Here is an 18,970-nt window from a genome sequence, read left to right as displayed (position 1 = left end):
CTTTGGGAAAACCGCTCCAGATCTGAGTTCTTTTCATTATGTTCTTGCCCTCGATGTAAAACCCTGGCATCTTAAACCGTGAGTCGCAGGGAGGCAGCTGAGTTGAATATCGTTGCACCTGCCAGGGTCTCCCTGCAACTCAAAAGACGCTCCATCACACCGCTAGGCTTTCTGCATGAAAAGGGCCCATAGCCTGGCAGTGCCCGGCACCACTGGCCTGTGTGCGGGAAGCGGGGAGGAGGGTTGGGGATAAATCCCTGCAGCTGAGGGGAACCCCAATCACCGGGCCCAAGGCCTTGATTTTCAGCTGGACACGCCGAGTGACGAGGCAGCCTGCACATGGCCACACATCCGGAGTGCTCCCAGAGTGAGTGCGTGGAGTGCCGGGCTCTGTCCCCAGGGGCACAGCCAGGGCCCTAGCCATCAACTTCACGGGCTGGGAACACATTCGGTTTCCTTAAAAACTCAACACAGAATCGTCATCCAGAAAACGGAGCTAAATCACTCTGAAACCTTTGGATATTTGCGGTTGGAAAAAGCCAACTTCAAGTTTTTCTCTTTTGGAATAAAACACTACTTCCTTTAACTCGTCCTAAGTGTTCATCTTACAGAGTTCAACGAGGACAGGAGTGTCTCCAACTACTTGAACCCAGGCTTTGGTTTAATGACGCATATCCCACACTAAGCCAGGAGAATGTGCTGGAGGCAGGGTCCCATCCGTCATCCGTCCCACGTCCAGTGACGTCTGACCCGGAGGACGCCGGCTTCCACTGTGCCATCTGCCTTTCCTGGGCACCTGGACCCCGTCCTTGCTCAGCGAATGCAGCAGCCTCTCCAGGATTCTAGTGAAACACCCCAGGGAGAAGTGAGGTGGCCAGGCAGACCAGCTGGGTACCCGGGCTCGGCCACAAGGTGCACCGGCAAGGATTCGGGCCAGAACAGAACTCCTTCTGTGAGTGGGGTGCCCGGGTGGCTCAGTTGGTTCAGGACCCAACTCTTGATTTCAGCTCAGGTCACAATCTCGGGGTTGCAGGATTAAGCCCCACATCAGGCTCTGCCCCTCTCCCTCTGACCCTCCCCCTGTTCACATGCTCTTGCATGCGCTCTCTCCAAAAGAAATAAAATAAGTCTTTAAAAAAACAACCACCACAACTCCTCCTGTGAGGGCAGCGCCAGCCAGCACACGCATGGGCTTAGCGTGGGGGCAGCTGGAGCCACAGGCCCACGCCCGCGGCAGGGACACGGGGCCTCCGGGGCTGGTCCTGCAATGGGGAGCAGCTCCAGTCCCCAGCACAGTCTCAGGCCCAACCCAGCCTCCATACCCAGACCCCCTGCTGTCACAGTACTTGGGAGAGCCACCTGTATACATTTCCTATTTCCACTCCAACAAACTGCCACACTCTGAGTGGCCTAAAACACCACAAATGCATTATGTGAGAGTTCTGGAGGCCAGAAGTCCAAAGTGAAGGTGTCGGCAGGACTATGCGCCTTGAGGAAGCTCTCGGGAGGAATCTCTTCCCTTTAAGCCACTCCCGCCCTCCGGCTCGTGACCCCACCTCACTCTGAACTCTGCTTCCCTCGCCCCATCTCCTCTCTGACGCTGGCCCTCCCGCCTCCCATGTACCAGGACCCGTGTGCTCCCGTTGGGCCCACCCAGCTCACGCAAGAGAATGCCCCCGTCACAAAACCCGTGACCGAATCACACTGGCCCTGAAGGGACCAAAGCGAGTGACGGGAGGGGCGCAGCAGACAGGAGGGCACTGCCCTGATACACAGCCCCGTTCCTGGCTCCTGGTGCCCTCGGAGCCCGCCTACCGTGGTGTAATACAGCAGGATGTCTCCGCTGCCCATGTTGCCGTGAAGAATGTGCTCCTTCAGGTGCTGGATGAGGGTGCCCTGGGGAGAGGCGGGACAGCAGTGTGAGCACACACGGCCCAGACGCAAAGCCCCAGGGGGAGAAGCCGGCCTCCCTTCCCTTTCCCGGAGGAAGCAGACTTCTGAGCGCGCTCGCTTGGATGAGCGGGACTCCTGCGGCACCCTGCGACCTGACCCGAGAGTCACCGAGCAGCCTGCGAGCTCGGCAGCCACAGAGATCAGGAGCACCGTGGGACCCCAGCCCCAGACACAGAGGAGTGGGGAGGCAAAGTCACGGCCAGGGGCAGAAGGACGGGAGCGTGGCACGACAGCACGCGCCTGCAGCACGCGGACCCGGAAGCACGGTGACAGGGAAGCACTGGGGGGATGCGGCTGCCACGTCTCCGCAGCGCACTGCGAGCCTCACACCGCGACACCCTGCCTTCAGCCCAAACACCCAGTCAGTCCCCAGCCCCCATGCACCGTCCACTCTCTCTTGACCTCAACGTTTAACGGGAAGTGTACACGCACGGCCCGATGCTCCAGAGCAGACAGCATGACAAGCCCCCCCCGCCCCCCTTCTCCGGCGGCCGAGCATCACGTCCTGTGTGTGTTTCCAGGTATACTCCTGGCCTATCAGCGCGTATTCATTTACGCTGGCTTTTTATTTGCACACATTGCCCTGCACTTTGATCTTTCCAGGTAACATACCTCGGAGCTCTTTATCCGTGCCCCGAGAGCTCCCTTGTGTTTTATTTTCAGCTCTGTAATACCCCACCACCCACACCCCTCCTGCCGAACTTGTCCTGTCTCTCTGTGGCTCACAGGGCAGAGGGGGAGCACCCCACCTCCGAGCGCCATGTGGAGGGCAGAGCAAGGGGTCCTGCACCAGCCACTTAAGTGTCCCCTCAGCCTCGGTGCTCCCATCTGTGCGTGGATCTCATACACGATCCCAAGGCTACATGGGGCACTGCCCTTCGGGGGCCCCTGCAGAGGCCAGCCACCATACTTCAGTCTGCTCCACAGATGGGAGCACCTGGCTGGTGGCAATGGGCCCCCGTTGTTTCGGGACTATCGGGTCTGAAGCAAGGACCTATGTATCACAAGCAGCCTTTACAACCGATGTTCTTCATACCCAAGAGAAATAAAAACAAGCCTGCAGGCAGAGAGGATCCTTTCAAAGCTCAATGGAAACAGCCCTACCCAACAAATTCTCCTACTCCAGAGCACGTCCAGAACCAAGACCGTCGCCAGACCCACGAGGAGCAGCAGGGACCAGAGCCGCTCGGGGGCCGGGCAGACTCCAGCACAGAAGCTTCTGGGGGGAGGGGGGGGCAGGACCTTTCTGAAGGTCCCCAAGGCCACCTGCAGACCCCAGGTCTCTGGTGGCTTTATGGAGCATGCATCATGGGGGTCGGGAACAGCCCCCCACCCGAGGGGGTCGCAAGCTTCGGTGCAAAGTTGCACGACACAGCACTCTCCCTTGGAGCCGGGCGGGGGTGGGGGGACCCGCCTGGGGCCAACAATGACTTCCGTGAGCATGAAGTGTTCACATTCCAAATCCACTGCCAGGGCCAGGGCCCCCGACAACAGGAGCCCGCGGCGAATCCCCCTCCCCTGTTCTTACTTAGAAGCGTCATTTAGTTGAGACCTGTTTCTTCATCAGTGCGGTCTGCTTCAAGCCGGCCCTATTTATAACCCTACATCTGTTCTCCGGTGCCTTCTCCCCCTCCTCGCAGGCGGCACGAAACAAGCCAGGCTTTGCTTCTCTCCCAAGAATCTCTCTGAATGAACCTTAATTCACAGCAGTTTTGCTCTTAATTTTTAAGTATTTATGGCTGAGTCTGAGGAGAAGGAAGTATGAGCAACATGACTTTGTGCATCTCAAGCAAAAAGAGGAATTTAATTTCATAAAGAAGAGGGAAGCTGCTTTCTGAGATCTCTTGTCAACTCAGAAAACACAAGCCTGCAAGCCAGGAACAGCACCCCCGGTAAAGCAGGGGGACGGCCCTCCGATGCCTCGCTGTGGCCCTCCGTCCCGCCGTGGCCAAGGTTCCTGTTGAGGGACTCTTGAACAGAACAGGCAAGATGCTTAGTCACTTCTCTGGAGATGCAAGAGCCCAGGGAAGACAGAATAAGTATGATTTTTCCTGACTTTTCCATACTCTAAATATACCAGGCATGATGATTTTATGAGCAAGCCACATTATATCTAATACATTTTTATGTTCCTCGCCTAAAAAAGTGACATTCACTATGCAAAAAGCACTAAAAATAAAAGTGCAGTTAGACATTTCAGTTTTTTCCTAAAATGTCTGTTGTTTTGCCACACATACTATCCACCCCTGTCTACAGGGTTTCTAAAAACGCTCTGCTCCACAGCTCGTTAACGGGCCTGTGACCAGGCAGACTAGAGCTCCCCTCTCCAGGGAAAATGTGATTCCAGCAACCAGAGCAAATGACATCTTACTCTCTCAACACACCTGATGTGATTTAATAAAACAGGATGGTTTGAAAAAGGTCAACTCACTCCTACAAAAAGGCAACTCAGTTTGGCCAGTGTTACTTGCAGAAATAAAGTGTCCCCCTCCCTCCTGCCCTGTGGCTTCCTGAGAAGTCGCCCACAGGCTCCTGGTGTATATAACCTGCAATCAGATCTTCAGCGAATCTAAATCCAGGTAATAATGGAGCCGTGCTAAGTCCTTTCCCCATTCTGATGGAAACGCTCTGCGAAAAGCTGTATAAGGCTTTAAAATGATTCAAATGTAAATGTCCCCTTTTTATGGGAGGGATTCAGACTGCTTCTAGGCATAGGAAACATCTGTAAAAGCTAAATGAACTAGAATAAGAGAAATTCCATATTTGATTTTCAAATGCTACCATCTTATGAAGCAATAGCTAGAAAGCCATTTGGGAACAGGAGCTTTCTCCTCTCGGACAACCCCCTTCTTCTGAGCAGGGCGAGAGAGAAGGCCATGACAAGGTTTGACCAAGAGCCTGTGGGTTTTTCTCCTCCCTCCAGGCTAAGCCAGCTGAGGGAGAAGTGGGAAAGCGGGTCTGGAGAGGGCTGCAGAGCCGGCCGGGCAAGAAGCCCAGGGCGCCTGGAAGGAGCACCACAGGCACGGAGCACGGGGGCCACGGAGCACGGAGACTGGCCCAGGAGACGTCGGAGCGCCAGGCGGGGACGGTGCCTGAGTCAGAAAGCAGCTTTCCCATCAAGGCCAGGAAGACATGAGGAGGCCAGGAGGGGTCACGGTCGTAGAAAAGTAGCAAGTGCACCCAGGAATGGTATCTCTGAAGAGTGACCTGGTTAGATGACAAGTACGGAGTAAACGGATGCCGGCTGCCTCCTGACCAGACATACGGAGAAAAACCCATCCTCGTTTCCAGAAGGTGTCACCCAGATCTAAGCAGCAGGACACATCCAACGCATCAGGGAGCCATTCTGCAAGACCAGCAGCCACACTCCCAAAATGCCAATGTCGTCCCGGGGGGAGGAAGGCCGAGGAGCTGCTCTGGAGCACGGACCCGGGGCGGGGGGGGGGGGGGAAGCAGGCTGCTGCGTGGGAGGTCGTGGGGGGAGTGGAAGCACCTGGATGGGGGCCACATGTCACGCGACAGTATCACATGGACGCCCATCTTCCTGAACTCGACGACCGTACAAGGGGTTTGTGAGGGAGCGTTCTTGTTCCCCGGAGACGCGCACTGAAGTATTCGGGATGAAGGGCCGCACCCTGCAACCCACTCTCAAGGGGGTCAGCAAGAAGCAAAAGAATGTGTGTGTGTGTGTGTGTGTGTGTGTGTGTCTGTGTCTGTGTGTGTGTGTCTGTGTGTGTGTATCATCTGTGTACCTGTGTGTTGTCTATGTGTGTCTGTGTGTGTCTGTGTCTGTGTCTGTGTGTGTGTATCTGTGTGTCTGTGTCTGTGTGTGTATCTGTGTATCTGTGTGTTGTCTATGTGTGTGTGTGTGTCTGTGTGTGTGTCTGTGTGTGCGTGTGTGTATCTGTGTGTGTGTCTGTGTGTGTGCGTGCGTTGTCTATGTGTATCTGTGTGTGTCTGTGTGTGTCTGTGTGTGTCTGTGTGTGCGTGTGTGTATCTGTGTGTGTATCTGTGTGTGTGCGTATCTGTGTGTGTGTGTATCTGTGTGTTGTCTATGTGTATCTGTGTATCTGTGTGTGTCTGTCTGTGTGTGTCTGTGTGTGTGTATCTGTGTGTCTATGTGTATCTGTGTGTGTCTGTGTGTGTGTCTGTGTGTGTGTGTGTATCTGTGTATCTGTGTGTTGTCTATGTGTGTCTGTGTGTGTGTGTCTGTGTGTGTGTGTATCTGTGTGTGTCTGTGTGTGTGCGTGTGTATCTGTGTGTGTCTGTGTGTGCGTGTGTGTATCTGTGTGTGTGTGTGTCTGTGTGTTGTCTATGTGTGTCTGTGTGTGTCTGTCTGTGTCTGTGTGCGCGCGTGTGTATCTGTGTGTGTGCGTGTATCTGTGTGTGTCTGTGTGTGTGTGTGCATGTGTGTGTGTGTTGTCTATGTGTATCTGTGTGTGTCTGTGTGTGTGCGTGTGTGTATCTGTGTGTGTGTGTGTGCGCGCGCGTACACACAGGGACAGAGGCCGCGCGGAGGCGGCCTCTCGGAAAGCCCGTGGAACGGACGCCCAAACAGCAAGGCCGCCGGAGTCCGGCTGACGCGCCCGTGGAGCCCACCGCGCTATCCCGGCAGCTTTCCCGCAGGCTCGCAGTTGCTTCAAGCATAAAAGGTTAACGCCACTAATCAATACGGACAAAATCTCACGCTTAGTAGCGAAGCATTATTTCAGGTGCTTCAGTAAAGCGGGACTTGTGATGAAATACAGGGAAACGAGGAGTGCGTGGGCTGAACTGGGGGTCCCCGAAGTCGTATGCTGAGGCCGAGGCCCAGGGCCTCAGAATGTGGCTACGTTTAAAGAGGTGATGAGGTCAGAGAGCCCGCGAGGGCGGCTCCTAATCCATCCTGACTGATGTCCTCACAAGAAGAGGGAATTTGGGCAAAACGCGAGAGCCCGGGGACGCGCGCCAAGGGAAGACTGCGTGAGGGTGCAGGAAGAAGGCAGCCATCTGCAAGCCAGGGAGAGAGGCCCCAGTGGAACCCCTGACCCCCATCCCAGCCCGGGAACCATGAGAGCACGTGGCTCTCGTTGAAGCCACCAGCCCGTGGCGCTTGGTGACGGCAGCGCAAGCCCACGACTGCGGCCTGGTGAGCTTTCCTCAGCTACCTGTGCTTTGTAACCTGACCTGGCGGCTTTCCTGGGGTTTGGCCACAGCCCCCAGGCAGCTCTGTCCGAGCACGCCACGGAGCACGCGCGCACAGCCGCGCACGCCCTTCTAACACGACGGCGTCATGGCACCGGCACCTCTCCTAACCCTCCGTGTGCTCACGGTTACTGTTCTCCCGGCTCTCCTGTCTTCTTTGTGCAATGCCGGCGGGGCCCACCCACCGCCTTCACAAGCACCTACAGGGTCCGGGTCTGGGAGTGAGCGGCTCACCCAGGGCATGCCCTGCCTCGGAGGCACTTTGGGACCCCTGCACCCATCGCAGGGGTGACGCAGCTCCTGGAACAGCAGCTCCGAGTGCCCGCGCTCGATCTCAGACCTCCACGCTACCCACCCCCCACCCGAAGAGGGGCTGCATGACGGAGTCTCTGGGGAGGGGGTGCAGTCTGGCTGGGGCGGGGGTTTGGCGTGCAGACTCAGATGGCTGTTTTCACCAGCTGGGAGTCCCCAGGGAAACAGACAGAGGGTGAAGAGACGTACCCCAGCAGAATGCACCATGCACTTGGGCGCCCCCGTCGTGCCTGATGAAAACATGATGAAGAGTGGATGGCTGAAGGACAGCTGCTCGAACTCCAGCTGTGGGGCCTGCTCGCCTTTCCTGGTTGCAAGGAAGTCATCCAGAAACACGCTAGGGGCAAAACACACAGAAACAGACAGTGAACATTCCAGAATGCTGGGTTGCATCTGCCGAGGTTTCCTGGGCTAGACGTGGCCTCTCGCTGCCCCCTACTGCTATCTTGTAGGATTTCCAGGGAACACTAACCTTGTTTGGAAGCTTTCCGTAAGGGAGGGGAAAAATCAAATCTTTATGAATTCAAATTCAAGCTAACTGAAGGGAAAAGAACTGAATGAGTGAAGATTCTGAGTTGCTTTATTAGCATGCTGACAGGGCCAAGGGCTGTCTCTTCTGAGAATCTCTGGAATGCTTTAACAAGCACTGTGCAGAAGGATCATTTACAACTAACACATCCCCTGTTTGTACGCAAACTCAGGGGAAGGAGGTTGTGAACGCAGTGCTGCCCCCTGTGAGGAGCAGGGAGAGAAGGGAGGTGCCAGATTCTTGAGCTTTTCCAAGGAAGGTCGGAGCGAGAAGGCGGGGCCAAGATCTGAAGACTAGTTTCTATGACAGACACACTTCTAGGCAAATACATCACATGCTACCACAAAAACAACAGCTAGGTACAAATCTCTGTCCAGAAACAAAATTAAGTCCCGCCACTGACTACCACCTAAGAAATCTGCCCCCAAAGCTGACATGAAGTGTCAATGCATGTGGCCAAAAACCAGCAAAAGAGGAACACGAACAGATTTGTTTTCTGAGCAGAAACAGGGCAGCTGAAGCCACAAGGCCATCTTGGGAGAGGACAATGACTCTGAAACACGAGTGCATACACACGGAAGGGAAGAGCTGAGCTATCTTGCATGGGAAGGCATCCTTAAGGACAAGGATGTCTCATGGGGGGGGGGCGGCGCAGAGGTTTAAAAAGGGCATCCACAATAATTCAACTCTGAGCAGTAAACAAACAAAGCCTTCGGCTCCGGAGGGTCAGGAAAGTCATTCACTGTGGAACTTTCCAGCCAATGGAAGCCCATTCCACCTCCACCTCCCCTTCAAATCCCATTTACACAAACTGCCCAATCTAATCAGATACTTCACACAGAAAAACCTTTTCTTCCCAACAGTCTATAAATCACAGTAAATAGCAATTACTTTTGTTGCTCTTCTAAAAATGAAAATCCCAAAGGGCGCACCCGCCCCCCCCAGGTCTCCGAGCCTGGGCGCGTCCTTGTTCTTAAGTTTATCCATGGCATCCAGCAATCAAAGACGAAGCGCAGAGGAGGTCTAATTCCCAGACTGGGATGGGGGCAGCTTTTTGCACTGTATCAAGCTAAATGAAGTGGCTACCGTGATTCCACAGGATGCTCTCGGTTCATACCAATTGCTGATGAGCACATTCAGAAGGATAAAATCCGGGCCACGGTGGGGCCAGCGAGCCCGTCTGGTCTTCCTCGCGGCCTCCGTGCATCATGGCCCCCGACAGAAAGGCAGGGGAGCCGCGTGCTCAGTGGGAACTGGGACCAGGGCTCATCATCTGGCTGTCATTCATCAAGGTTGGCACGGCTCCCACAGTCTCAGGGACAACCCAAGCGCCAGGCCTGCATATCCTGACCCAGATGCTCTGTGGGACAGAGCCCACCGCAGCCTGAGGCCGTCCCCCACTCATCGTGGCAGACGGGACTGCTGGGGGCCACACTAAGTGCACTTGGCCCGGCATTCACTTACAGAATGCTCATAGCCCGGCTGTGAAGAAAGCGCTGTGATCATCCCCATTTTACAGACAGGGAACCCCAGGCACACACAGGTGAATCCCTCACACGGGGTCACAGAGCTGACACCCGAACCTGAGCAGTCTGGCCTGAGACCACAGCCCCCAGGGAAGAGTTCCTGTGCTGACAGCACCCTGTGGCCTCTGGAACCCGAGCACAGGCCCCAAGGAGCACGGCTGTATCTACCAGGCCCAGTGGCCATGGCTCACCCTCCCAGCAAGTGTATCTCCTCTCTCCCAGACAACTGAAACCCCGCAGCACCCCTAGAGAGCAACCTGCACAAAACACCAAGCCGCGTGTCAGTTGTCCACCCCAATAAAAGGACCCCTGCAATCTCCTCCCTGTCCTCCCCACAGAGTGGAAGGGAGTAAACACACCTGACCTTGGAACTCTTCCCCACAACAGTTTCAAGGAAGGAGTAAGGAGTATAACTCCAAGAATTTGGAGACAAACTCAACTGTGACCGAACCATAACCCACTTCTGTAATTCCTATTCCAAAACAAACTGCTCACAATACTATCTGGGGGCGCCTGGGTGGCTCAGTTGGTTAAGCGACTGCCTTCGGCTCAGGTCATGATCCCGGAGTCCCGGGATGGAGTCCCGCATCCGGCTCCCTGCTCGGCAGGGAGTCTGCTTCTCCCTCTGACCTTACCCCGTCTTGGGCTCTCTCTCACTGTCTCTCTCTCTCAAATAAATAAATAAAATCTTAAAAAAAAAAAAAAAACAACCAATACTATTTGGTACTTAAGGTGTGTGATGCACCAGCTTATAAATGTCAGAAAAACAGAGGAAGATGCAATTAGCAATAAGGACAAAGAAAAGGTTCTACAAGGGAAATATACATATACGTGTGTGTGTTTACATGCGCACCTACACGCAGATGCATGTACACACACACACACGTGCACGCGGTAGTTTCCATTTCATCAGGGAGCTGGGCTTGACCTGATGCTTCAAAGGCATAGCAGAGAGAAAGGGTACTCCAGGGCTCTCTCCATTCCACCACCAAGTCGCTGTGTGGTCTTGAGGGGTTCACTCTGGGGCCTCAGGTGCCCATCTACAAACGGTGATTTTTAAACAAAACCTCCCGCACCTCTAAGATGCTACGGCCCCCAGTGAAAGGATCCACAGAATTGACTACCCACTGGGACTTCCTGTGGGTTCTGCCCAGAACCAGCGATCGGCGCGTGGCTAGCTTACCTATTTGGAATCTTGGAAATGTCTATCTTCTCTTTAGAGGCAATGTAAGGAATCAGCACCACTTTTTTCAAGTCTGGAAGTCCTGAAGGGAGGGGAGGAGCACAGGTTTATAGGCCAAGACATTTAGTGGTCGTACTTTTTACAAATTGTAACGCAACCAAGGGATGGGCGACACGGGGCCCTGGTGACCCCGGGGGCCCCCGCGCACTGCACCCCGCCATGCCAGCTCTGGTGACCCCAGGGGCCCCCACGCGCCGCGCCCCGCCATGCCGGCTCAGACCCGGGAGAGCCGCACACCTTTCACCACCTGCTGCAGCTTGTCCATGTGGCTATACTCCTTGCCATTGTACAGGACAGCCTCCACGGAGAAGATGAGCTTTGGCTGGATTTGAGAAAAGCGGTCCAGAACACCCTGCAAGTGGAAAGAAAGGGCGCTCGCCATCAGTCACACAAAAGGCAAACACCTTCAGCAACCAACGGGACCACACTGAGGGAGAGAAGCAGCTCGAACTGGCGCTCTAGCCTCATTCCTGTGCCCCCGTCAGCCGTGGCCAACAAGGAAAGCCCAGCAAACCACAACCTGCGCCTGAGACATGAACGTCACTTCAAGGAAAGCCTCGACATAAAAAAATACCAAAAGGATACATGCACATACACTGAAATAGCAAAACACAAGTTTATAAGATGGGGAAATTGTGGGGCGAGTAGTGGCACTTCCAGAAAGATCCCCCACTTTGCAGAAAGAGCCTCGAACACGGCTTCGCTAGCGTACAGGACTTGCCTTCCAAAAAGGCAACTCACACTGCAAAGCACTTCCATATTCTGGTTCTCTTCTAATCCTCGATTAAAGAGGTACATGAGTCCTCCAAATGGTACTTTTTGCCAATGAAATGCACAACGCTATAAACATGTATACTAATAAATAAGCTCCATTTAAAAGGCAAACTCCGGGTGCCCGAGTGGCTCAGGTGCTTGAGCATCCAACTCGTGATTTCGGCTCAGGTCATGATCTTACGGGCCATGGGATCGATCAACCCCCGTGTCAGGCTCCACACTTAGCCGGGAGTCTGCTTGGGATTCTCTCTCTCTCTGCACCTCCTCCTGCTCACACCCACACACACTTTCTCTCTCTCTAAAATAAATAAATCGGGAACAAGATGGCAGAGGAGTAGGAGACCTGGATTTCGTCTGGTCTCAGGAATTCAGCTGAATAGGGATCAAACCATTCTGAACACCTACGAACTCAACAGGAGACTGAAGAAAAGAATAGCAGCAACTCTCTGAACAGAGAAGCGACCACTTTCTGGAAGGTAGGACGTGCGGAGAAGTGAATCCGAGGCGATATTCGGAAGGATCGACGGCGGGGGAGGCGGCCTCCGTCGGCCGCTTCTGGCAAGTGCTAGAGCCGCGGGGCACAAAATCGGACCTTTTAGAAGCCAGCTCCGTGGAGGGACGTCGCTCCAGTGGCTAAGCGGGGGGTGGAACCCTCGCGGGACAGTGTGGTCTCAGGACCCTCGGGGTCACAGAAAGACCGGGGGTGCCTGAGTGCGACAGAGCTCCCAGGTATCGGAGCGGGGAAGCCGGCTGCAAAGAGTGAGCCTAGAAGTGGGCTCTCAGCTCGGGGTGGCCATAAACTGTGATCCGCGGCCCAGTCGGGCCACTGCTCCTCCAGCAGGGACCCAACAAGCGGCAGAGCCGGGGAGACTCCCCTTCCTCCCCCGGGAGGAGCGGCGCGGGAGCGCACCGCAGGGATCTGCTGGGTTTGGAGACTCCACACGGGGTCGGGTGCCAGAGACAGAAACGCTCGGTCACAGGCCGGGTGAGCGCGGAGTGCGGCCGGAGACCGGGGACACGGGAGTGACTGCTTTTCTCTGGGGGCGCACTGAGGAGGGGGGCCCCGAGTTCTCGGCTCCTCGGGCGGAGATTGGGAGGCCACCATTTTCACCTGGTCCTCCAAAGCTCTACCGAGAGCTTGGAGGGAACAAAAGCTCCCGAGAGCAAACCCGAGCAGCTTGCTTAGCCCGGACTGACAAGGGCGGGGCAATTCCGCCTCCGGCAAAGACATTTGGGAACCACGGCAACAGGCCCCTCCCCCAGAAGATCAGCGCGAACAGCCAGCAAGCCTAGACCAAGTTTACCGATCAAGGAGAACGGGAGAACTCCAGCGCTAGGGGAATACTGCACATAGAATTCATGGCTGTTTTACCATGATTCATTAGTTCATCAAAGTTAATTTTTTTAACTGTTTTTTTTTTATTTTTCTTTTTCCCTTTTTCAATCAACATCTTATCAATCCCTTTTTTAAAAAAAACATTTTTTATTTTTCATTTTTAGAGTCATATTTTATCCCTTCATAGTAGTTACCCTTATTTTTGGCATATATATATAAGTTGTTCTCTCTTTAAAATTTTGAGATACAGTTTCTTCTAACAGATCAAAATACACCCTAAATCACTAGTGTATGGCTTTGTTCTAGTCTCCTGCCTGATCACATTCTCTCCCTTTTTTTGTAAATCTTCTTTCTTTTTTCAAACAACTTCTTATCGTATCAATTCCTTTTATAAAATCTTTTATAATTTTCATCTTTACAGTCATCTTCCATCCCTTCATTGTATCAACCCTTATTTTGTACATATATGTCTTTCTTCCTTTAAAATTTTAGGAGGCACTTTTCTCTAACAGACCAAAATACGCCCAAAATCTAGTGTGTGGCACTGATCTATGCACTAGCCTGATCATATTTGATCATATTCTGCTTTTTTTGTATAGTTCTGTTTTTGTTTTTATCTTTTTTTTCTCTTTCTTGCCCTTTCTTTTCCCCTGCTTTCAGGTCTTTTCTGATTCGTATACACTATATTTGCTGGGGACGTTGTTAACCTGTTAGCATTCTGTTCTCTCATTCATCTATTCTCCTCTGGACAAAATGACAAGAAGAAAAAAATCACCTCAGCAAAAAGAACAAGAGGTAGTATCGTCAGCCAGGGACCTACTCAATACGGACATTAGTACGATGTCGGACCTAGAGTTCAGAATCATGACTTTAAAGATACTAGCTGGGCTTGGAAAAAGCGTGGAAGTTATTAGAGAAACCCTTTCTGGAGAAATAAAAGAACTAAAAATCTAACCAAGTCGAAATCAAAAAGGCTATTGATGAGGTGCAATCAAAAATGGGGGCACTAACTGCTAGGATAAGTGAGGCAGAAGAGAGAATCAGCGATATAGAAGACCAAATGATGGAAAATAGAGAGGCTGAGAAAAAGAGAGAGAAACAACTACAGGATCACGAGGGCAGAATTCGAGAGATAAGCAATACAATAAGATGAAACAACATTAGAATAATTGGGATCCCAGAAGAAGAGAGAGAGAGAGAGGGGCAGAAGGTATATTGGAGCAAATTATAGCAGAGAACTTCCCTAATGTGGGGAAGGAAACAGGCATCAAAATCCAGGAGGCACAGAGAACCCCTCTCAAAATCAATAAAAATAGGTCAACACCCCAACGTCTAATAATAAAACTTACGAGTCTCAGAGACAAAGAGAAAATCCTGAAAGCAGCTCGGGAGAAGAGATATGTAACCTACAACGGTAGAACAGAATGCACATTCTTCTCTAGTGCCCATGGAACATTCTCCAGAATTGATCACATCCTAGGTCACAAATCAGGTCTCAACTGGTACCAAAAGATTGGGATTATTCCCTGCATATTTTCAGACCACAATGCTTTGAAACTAGAACTCAATCACAAGAGGAAAGTCGGAAAGAACCCAAATACATGGAGGCTAAAGAAACATTAGATCGGCAAGAGACCTATCCACAGAGACCTGGCAGGCCAGAAAGGACTGGCATGATATCTTCAGAGCACTAAACGAGAAAAATATGCAGCCAAGAATACTATATCCAGCTAGGCTGTCATTGAAAATAGAAGGAGAGATAAAAACCTTCCAGGACAAACAAAAACCAAAGGAATTTGCAAACACGAAACCAGCCCTAAAAGAAATATTGAAAGGGGTTCTCTAAGCAAAGAGAGAGCCTAAAAGCAGCATAGATCGGAAAGGAACACAGACAACATACAGTAACAGTCACCTTACAGGCAATACAATGGCACTAAATTCATACCTTTCAATAGTTACCCTGAATGTAAATGGGCTCAATGCCCCAATCAAAAGACACAGGCTATCAGATTGGATTAAAAAACAAGACCCATCAATATGCTGTCTGCAAGAGACTCATTTTAGACCCAAAGACACACCCAGATTGAAAGTGAGGGGGTGGAAAACCATTTACCATGCTAATGGACATCAAAAGAAAGCTGGGGTGGCAATCCTTAGATCAGACAAATTAGATTTTAAAACAAAGATTGTAATAAGAGATGAAGAAGGACACTATATTGTACTTAAAGGGTCTATCCAACAAGAAGATCTAACAATTGTAAATACCTATGCCCCTAACATGGGAGCATCCAATTATATAAGGCAATTAATAACAAAAGCGAAGAAACACATTGACAACAATACAATAATAGTGGGGGACTTTAACACCCCCTGACTGAAATGGACAGATCATCTAAGCAAAAGACCAACAAGGAAATAAAGACTTTAAATGACACACTGGACCAAATGGACTTCACAGACATATTCAGAACATTCCATCCCAAAGCAACGGAATACACATTCTTCTCTAGTGCCCATGGAACATTCTCCAGAATTGATCACATCCTAGGTCACAAATCAGGTCTCAACCGGTACCAAAAGATTGGGATTATTCCCTGCATATTTTCAGACCACAATGCTTTGAAACTAGAACTCAAGCACAAGAGGAAAGTCGGAAAGAACCCAAATACATGGAGGCTAAAGAGCATCCTACTAAAGAATGAAAGGGTCAACCAGGAAATTAAAGAATTAAAAAAATTCATGGAAACCAATGAAAATGAAAACAACTGTTCAAAATCTTTGGGATACAGCAAAGGCAGTCCTGAGAGGAAAGTCTATAGCAATACAAGCCTTTCTCAAGAAACAAGAAAGGTCTCAAATACACAATCTAACCCTACACCTAAAGGAGCTGGAGAAAGAACAGCAAATAAAGCCTAAACCCAGCAGGAGAAGAGAAATAATAAAGATCAGAGCAGAAATCAATGAAATAGAAACCAAAAGAACAGTAGAACAGATCAACGAAACTAGGAGCTGGTTCTTTGAAAGAATTAACAAGATTGATAAACCCCTGGCCAGACTTATCAAAAAGAAAAGAGAAAGGACCCAAATCAACAAAATCATGAATGAAAGAGGAGAGATCACAACCAACACCAAAGAAATACAAACAATTATAAGAACATATTATGAGCAACTCTATGCCGGCAAATTAGATAACCTGGAAGAAATGGGTGCATTCCTAGAGATGTATCCACTACCAAAATTGAACCAGGAAGACATAGAAAACCTGAACAGACCTATAACCACTAAGGATATTGAGGCAGTCATCAAAAATCTCCCAACAAACAAAAGCCCGGGGCCAGATGGCTTCCCAGGGGAATTCTATCAGACATTTCAAGAAGAATTAATACCTAGTCTCCTGAAACTGTTCCAAAAAATAGAAATGGAAGGAAAACTTCCAAACTCATTTTATGAGGCCACCATTACCTTGATCCCAAAACCAAACAAAGACCCCATCAAAAAGGAGAATTACAGACCAATATCCTTGATGAACATGGATGCAAAACTTCTCACCAAAATACTAGCCAATAGGATCCAGCAGTACATTAAAAGGATTATTCACCACGACCAAGTGGGATTTATCCCTGGGCTGCAAGGTTGGTTCAACATCCGCAAATCAATCAACGTGATACAATACATTAACAAAAGAAAGAATAAGGATCATATGATCCTCTCAATGGATGCAGAAAAAGCATTTGACAAAGTATAGCATCCTTTCTTGATCAAAACTCATCAGAGTATAGGGATAGAGGGTACATACCTCAATATCATAAAAGCCATCTATGAAAAACCTACAGCGAATATCATTCTTAATGGGGAAACGCTGAGAGCTTTCCCCTAAGGTCAGGAACGCGGCAGGGATGTCCACTCTCACCACTGCTATTCAACATAGTATTAGAAGTCCTAGCCACAGCAATCAGACAACAGAAAGAAATCCAAGGCATCCAAATCGGCAAAGAGGAAGTCAAACTCTCACTCTTTGCAGATGATATGATACTGTATGTGGAAAACCCAAAAGACTCCACCCCAAAACTGCTAGAACTCATACAGGAATTCAGTCAAGTAGCAGGATATAAAATCAATGCACAGAAATCAGTGGCATTCCTATACACCAACAACAAGACAGAAGAGAGACAAATCAAGGAGTCGATCCCATTTACAATTGCACCCAAAACCATAAGATACCTAGGAATAAATTTAACCAAAGGGGCAAAGGATCTGTACTCAGAAAACTATAAAATACTCATGAAAGAAATGGAAGAAGACACAAAGAAATGGAAAAACGTTCCATGCTCATGGACTGGAAGAACAAACATTGTGAAGATGTCAATGCTACCTAGAGCAATCTACACATTCAATGCAATCCCCATCAAAATACCATCCACTTTTTCAAAGAAATGGAACAAATAATCCTAAAATTTGTATGGAACCAGAAGAGACCCCGAATAGCCAGAGGAATGTTGAAAAAGAAAAGCAAAGCTGGCGGCATCACAATTCCAGACTTCCAGCTCTATTACAAAGCTGTCATCATCAAGACAGTATGGTACTGGCACAAAAACAGACACATCGATCCATGGAACAGAATAGAGAGCCCAGAAATGGACCCTCAACTCTATGGTCAACTCATCTTTGACAAAGCAGGAAAGAATGTCCAGTGGCAAAAAGACAGTCTCTTCAACAAATGGTGTTGGGAAAATTGGACAGCCACATGCAGAAGAATGAAACTGGACCATTTCCTTACACCACACACAAAAATAGACTCCAAATGGTTGAAAGACCTAAACGTGAGACAGGAGTCCATCCAAAGCCTAAAGGAGAACACGGGTAGCAACCTGTTCGACCTCAGTCACAGCAACTTCTTCCTAGAAACATCGCCAAAGGCAAGGGAAGCAAGGGCAAAAATGAACTATTGGGATTTCATCAAGATAAAAAGCTTTTGCACAGCAAAAGAAACAGTCCACAAAACCAAAAGACAACCGACAGAATGGGAGAAAATATTTGCAAATGACATATCAGATTAAGGGCTAGTATCCAAAATCTATAAAGAACTTATCAAACTCAACACCCAAAGAACAAATAATCCAATCAAGAAATGGGCACAAGACATGAACAGACATTTTTCCAAAGAAGACATCCAAATGGCCAACAGACACATGAAAAAGTGCTCAATGTCGCTCGGCATCAGGGAAATCCAAATCAAAACCTCAATGAGATACCACCTCACACCAGTCAGAATGGCTAAAATTAACAAGTCAGGAAACGACAGACGTTGGCGGGGATGTGGAAAAAGGGGAACCCTCCTACACTGTTGGTGGGAATGCAAGCTGGTGCAACCACTCTGGAAAACAGTATGGAGGTTCCTCAAACAGTTGAAAATAGAGCTACCCTACAACCCAGCAATTCCACTACTGGGTATTTACCACAAAGATACAAATGTAGGGACCCGAAGGGGTACGTGCACCGCAATGTTTATAGCAGCAATGTCCACAATAGCCAAACTGTGGAAAGAGCCAAGATGTCCATCGACAGGTGAATGGATAAAGAAGAAGTGGTATATATACACAATGGAATATTATGCAGCCATCAAAAGGAATGAGATCTTGCCATTTGCAACGACATGGATGGAACTGGAGGGTATTATGCTGAGTGAAATAAGTCAATCAGAGAAAGACATGTATCATATGACCTCACTGATATGAGGAGTTCTTAATCTCAGGAAACAAACTGAGGGTTGCTGGAGTGGTGGGGGGTGGGAGGGAGGGGGTGGCTGGGTGATAGACATTGGGGAGGGTATGTGCTACGGTGAGCGCTGTGAATTGTGCAAGACTGTTGAATCACAGATCTGTACTTGTGAAACAAATAATGCAACATATGTTAAGAAAAAAGAAAAAGAAGAAGATAGCAGGAGGGGAAGAATGAAGGGGAGTAAGTCGTACGGGGAGACAAACCATGAGAGATGATGGACTCTGAGAAACAAACTGAGGGTTCTAGAGGGGAGGAGGGTAGGGGGATGGGTTAGCCTGGTGATGGGTATTAAAGAGGGCACGTTCTGCATGGAGCACTGGGTGTTATGCACA

The 18,970-nt window shown here is 50.1% G+C and overlaps 1 protein-coding gene across 2 annotated transcripts in view; it reads right to left on the bottom strand.

Moving 5' to 3' along the window:
• Positions 1-18,970, bottom strand: part of AACS (acetoacetyl-CoA synthetase) — a 60,107-nt gene that overhangs the window by 20,455 nt on the left and 20,682 nt on the right. For both annotated transcript variants that reach the window (XM_088019458.1, XM_088019459.1), the window contains exons 6-9: positions 10,985-11,099; positions 10,688-10,769; positions 7,639-7,786; positions 1,816-1,896 (exon numbers count right to left, since the gene is read on the bottom strand). In XM_088019458.1, coding sequence (XP_087875584.1) covers positions 1,816-1,896; positions 7,639-7,786; positions 10,688-10,769; positions 10,985-11,099 — 426 coding nt within the window. The remainder of the gene's footprint in view (positions 1-1,815; positions 1,897-7,638; positions 7,787-10,687; positions 10,770-10,984; positions 11,100-18,970) is intronic.

This window comes from Eumetopias jubatus, unplaced genomic scaffold (assembly GCF_037043125.1).
Source record: "Eumetopias jubatus isolate StellerSeaLion01/CBP00866 unplaced genomic scaffold, mEumJub1_p1.0 scaffold_16, whole genome shotgun sequence".
Lineage (NCBI taxonomy): Eukaryota > Metazoa > Chordata > Mammalia > Carnivora > Otariidae > Eumetopias > Eumetopias jubatus.
The sequence above is the reverse complement of the archived record's forward strand: the minus strand, read 5'-3'. Positions and strand labels throughout refer to the sequence as shown.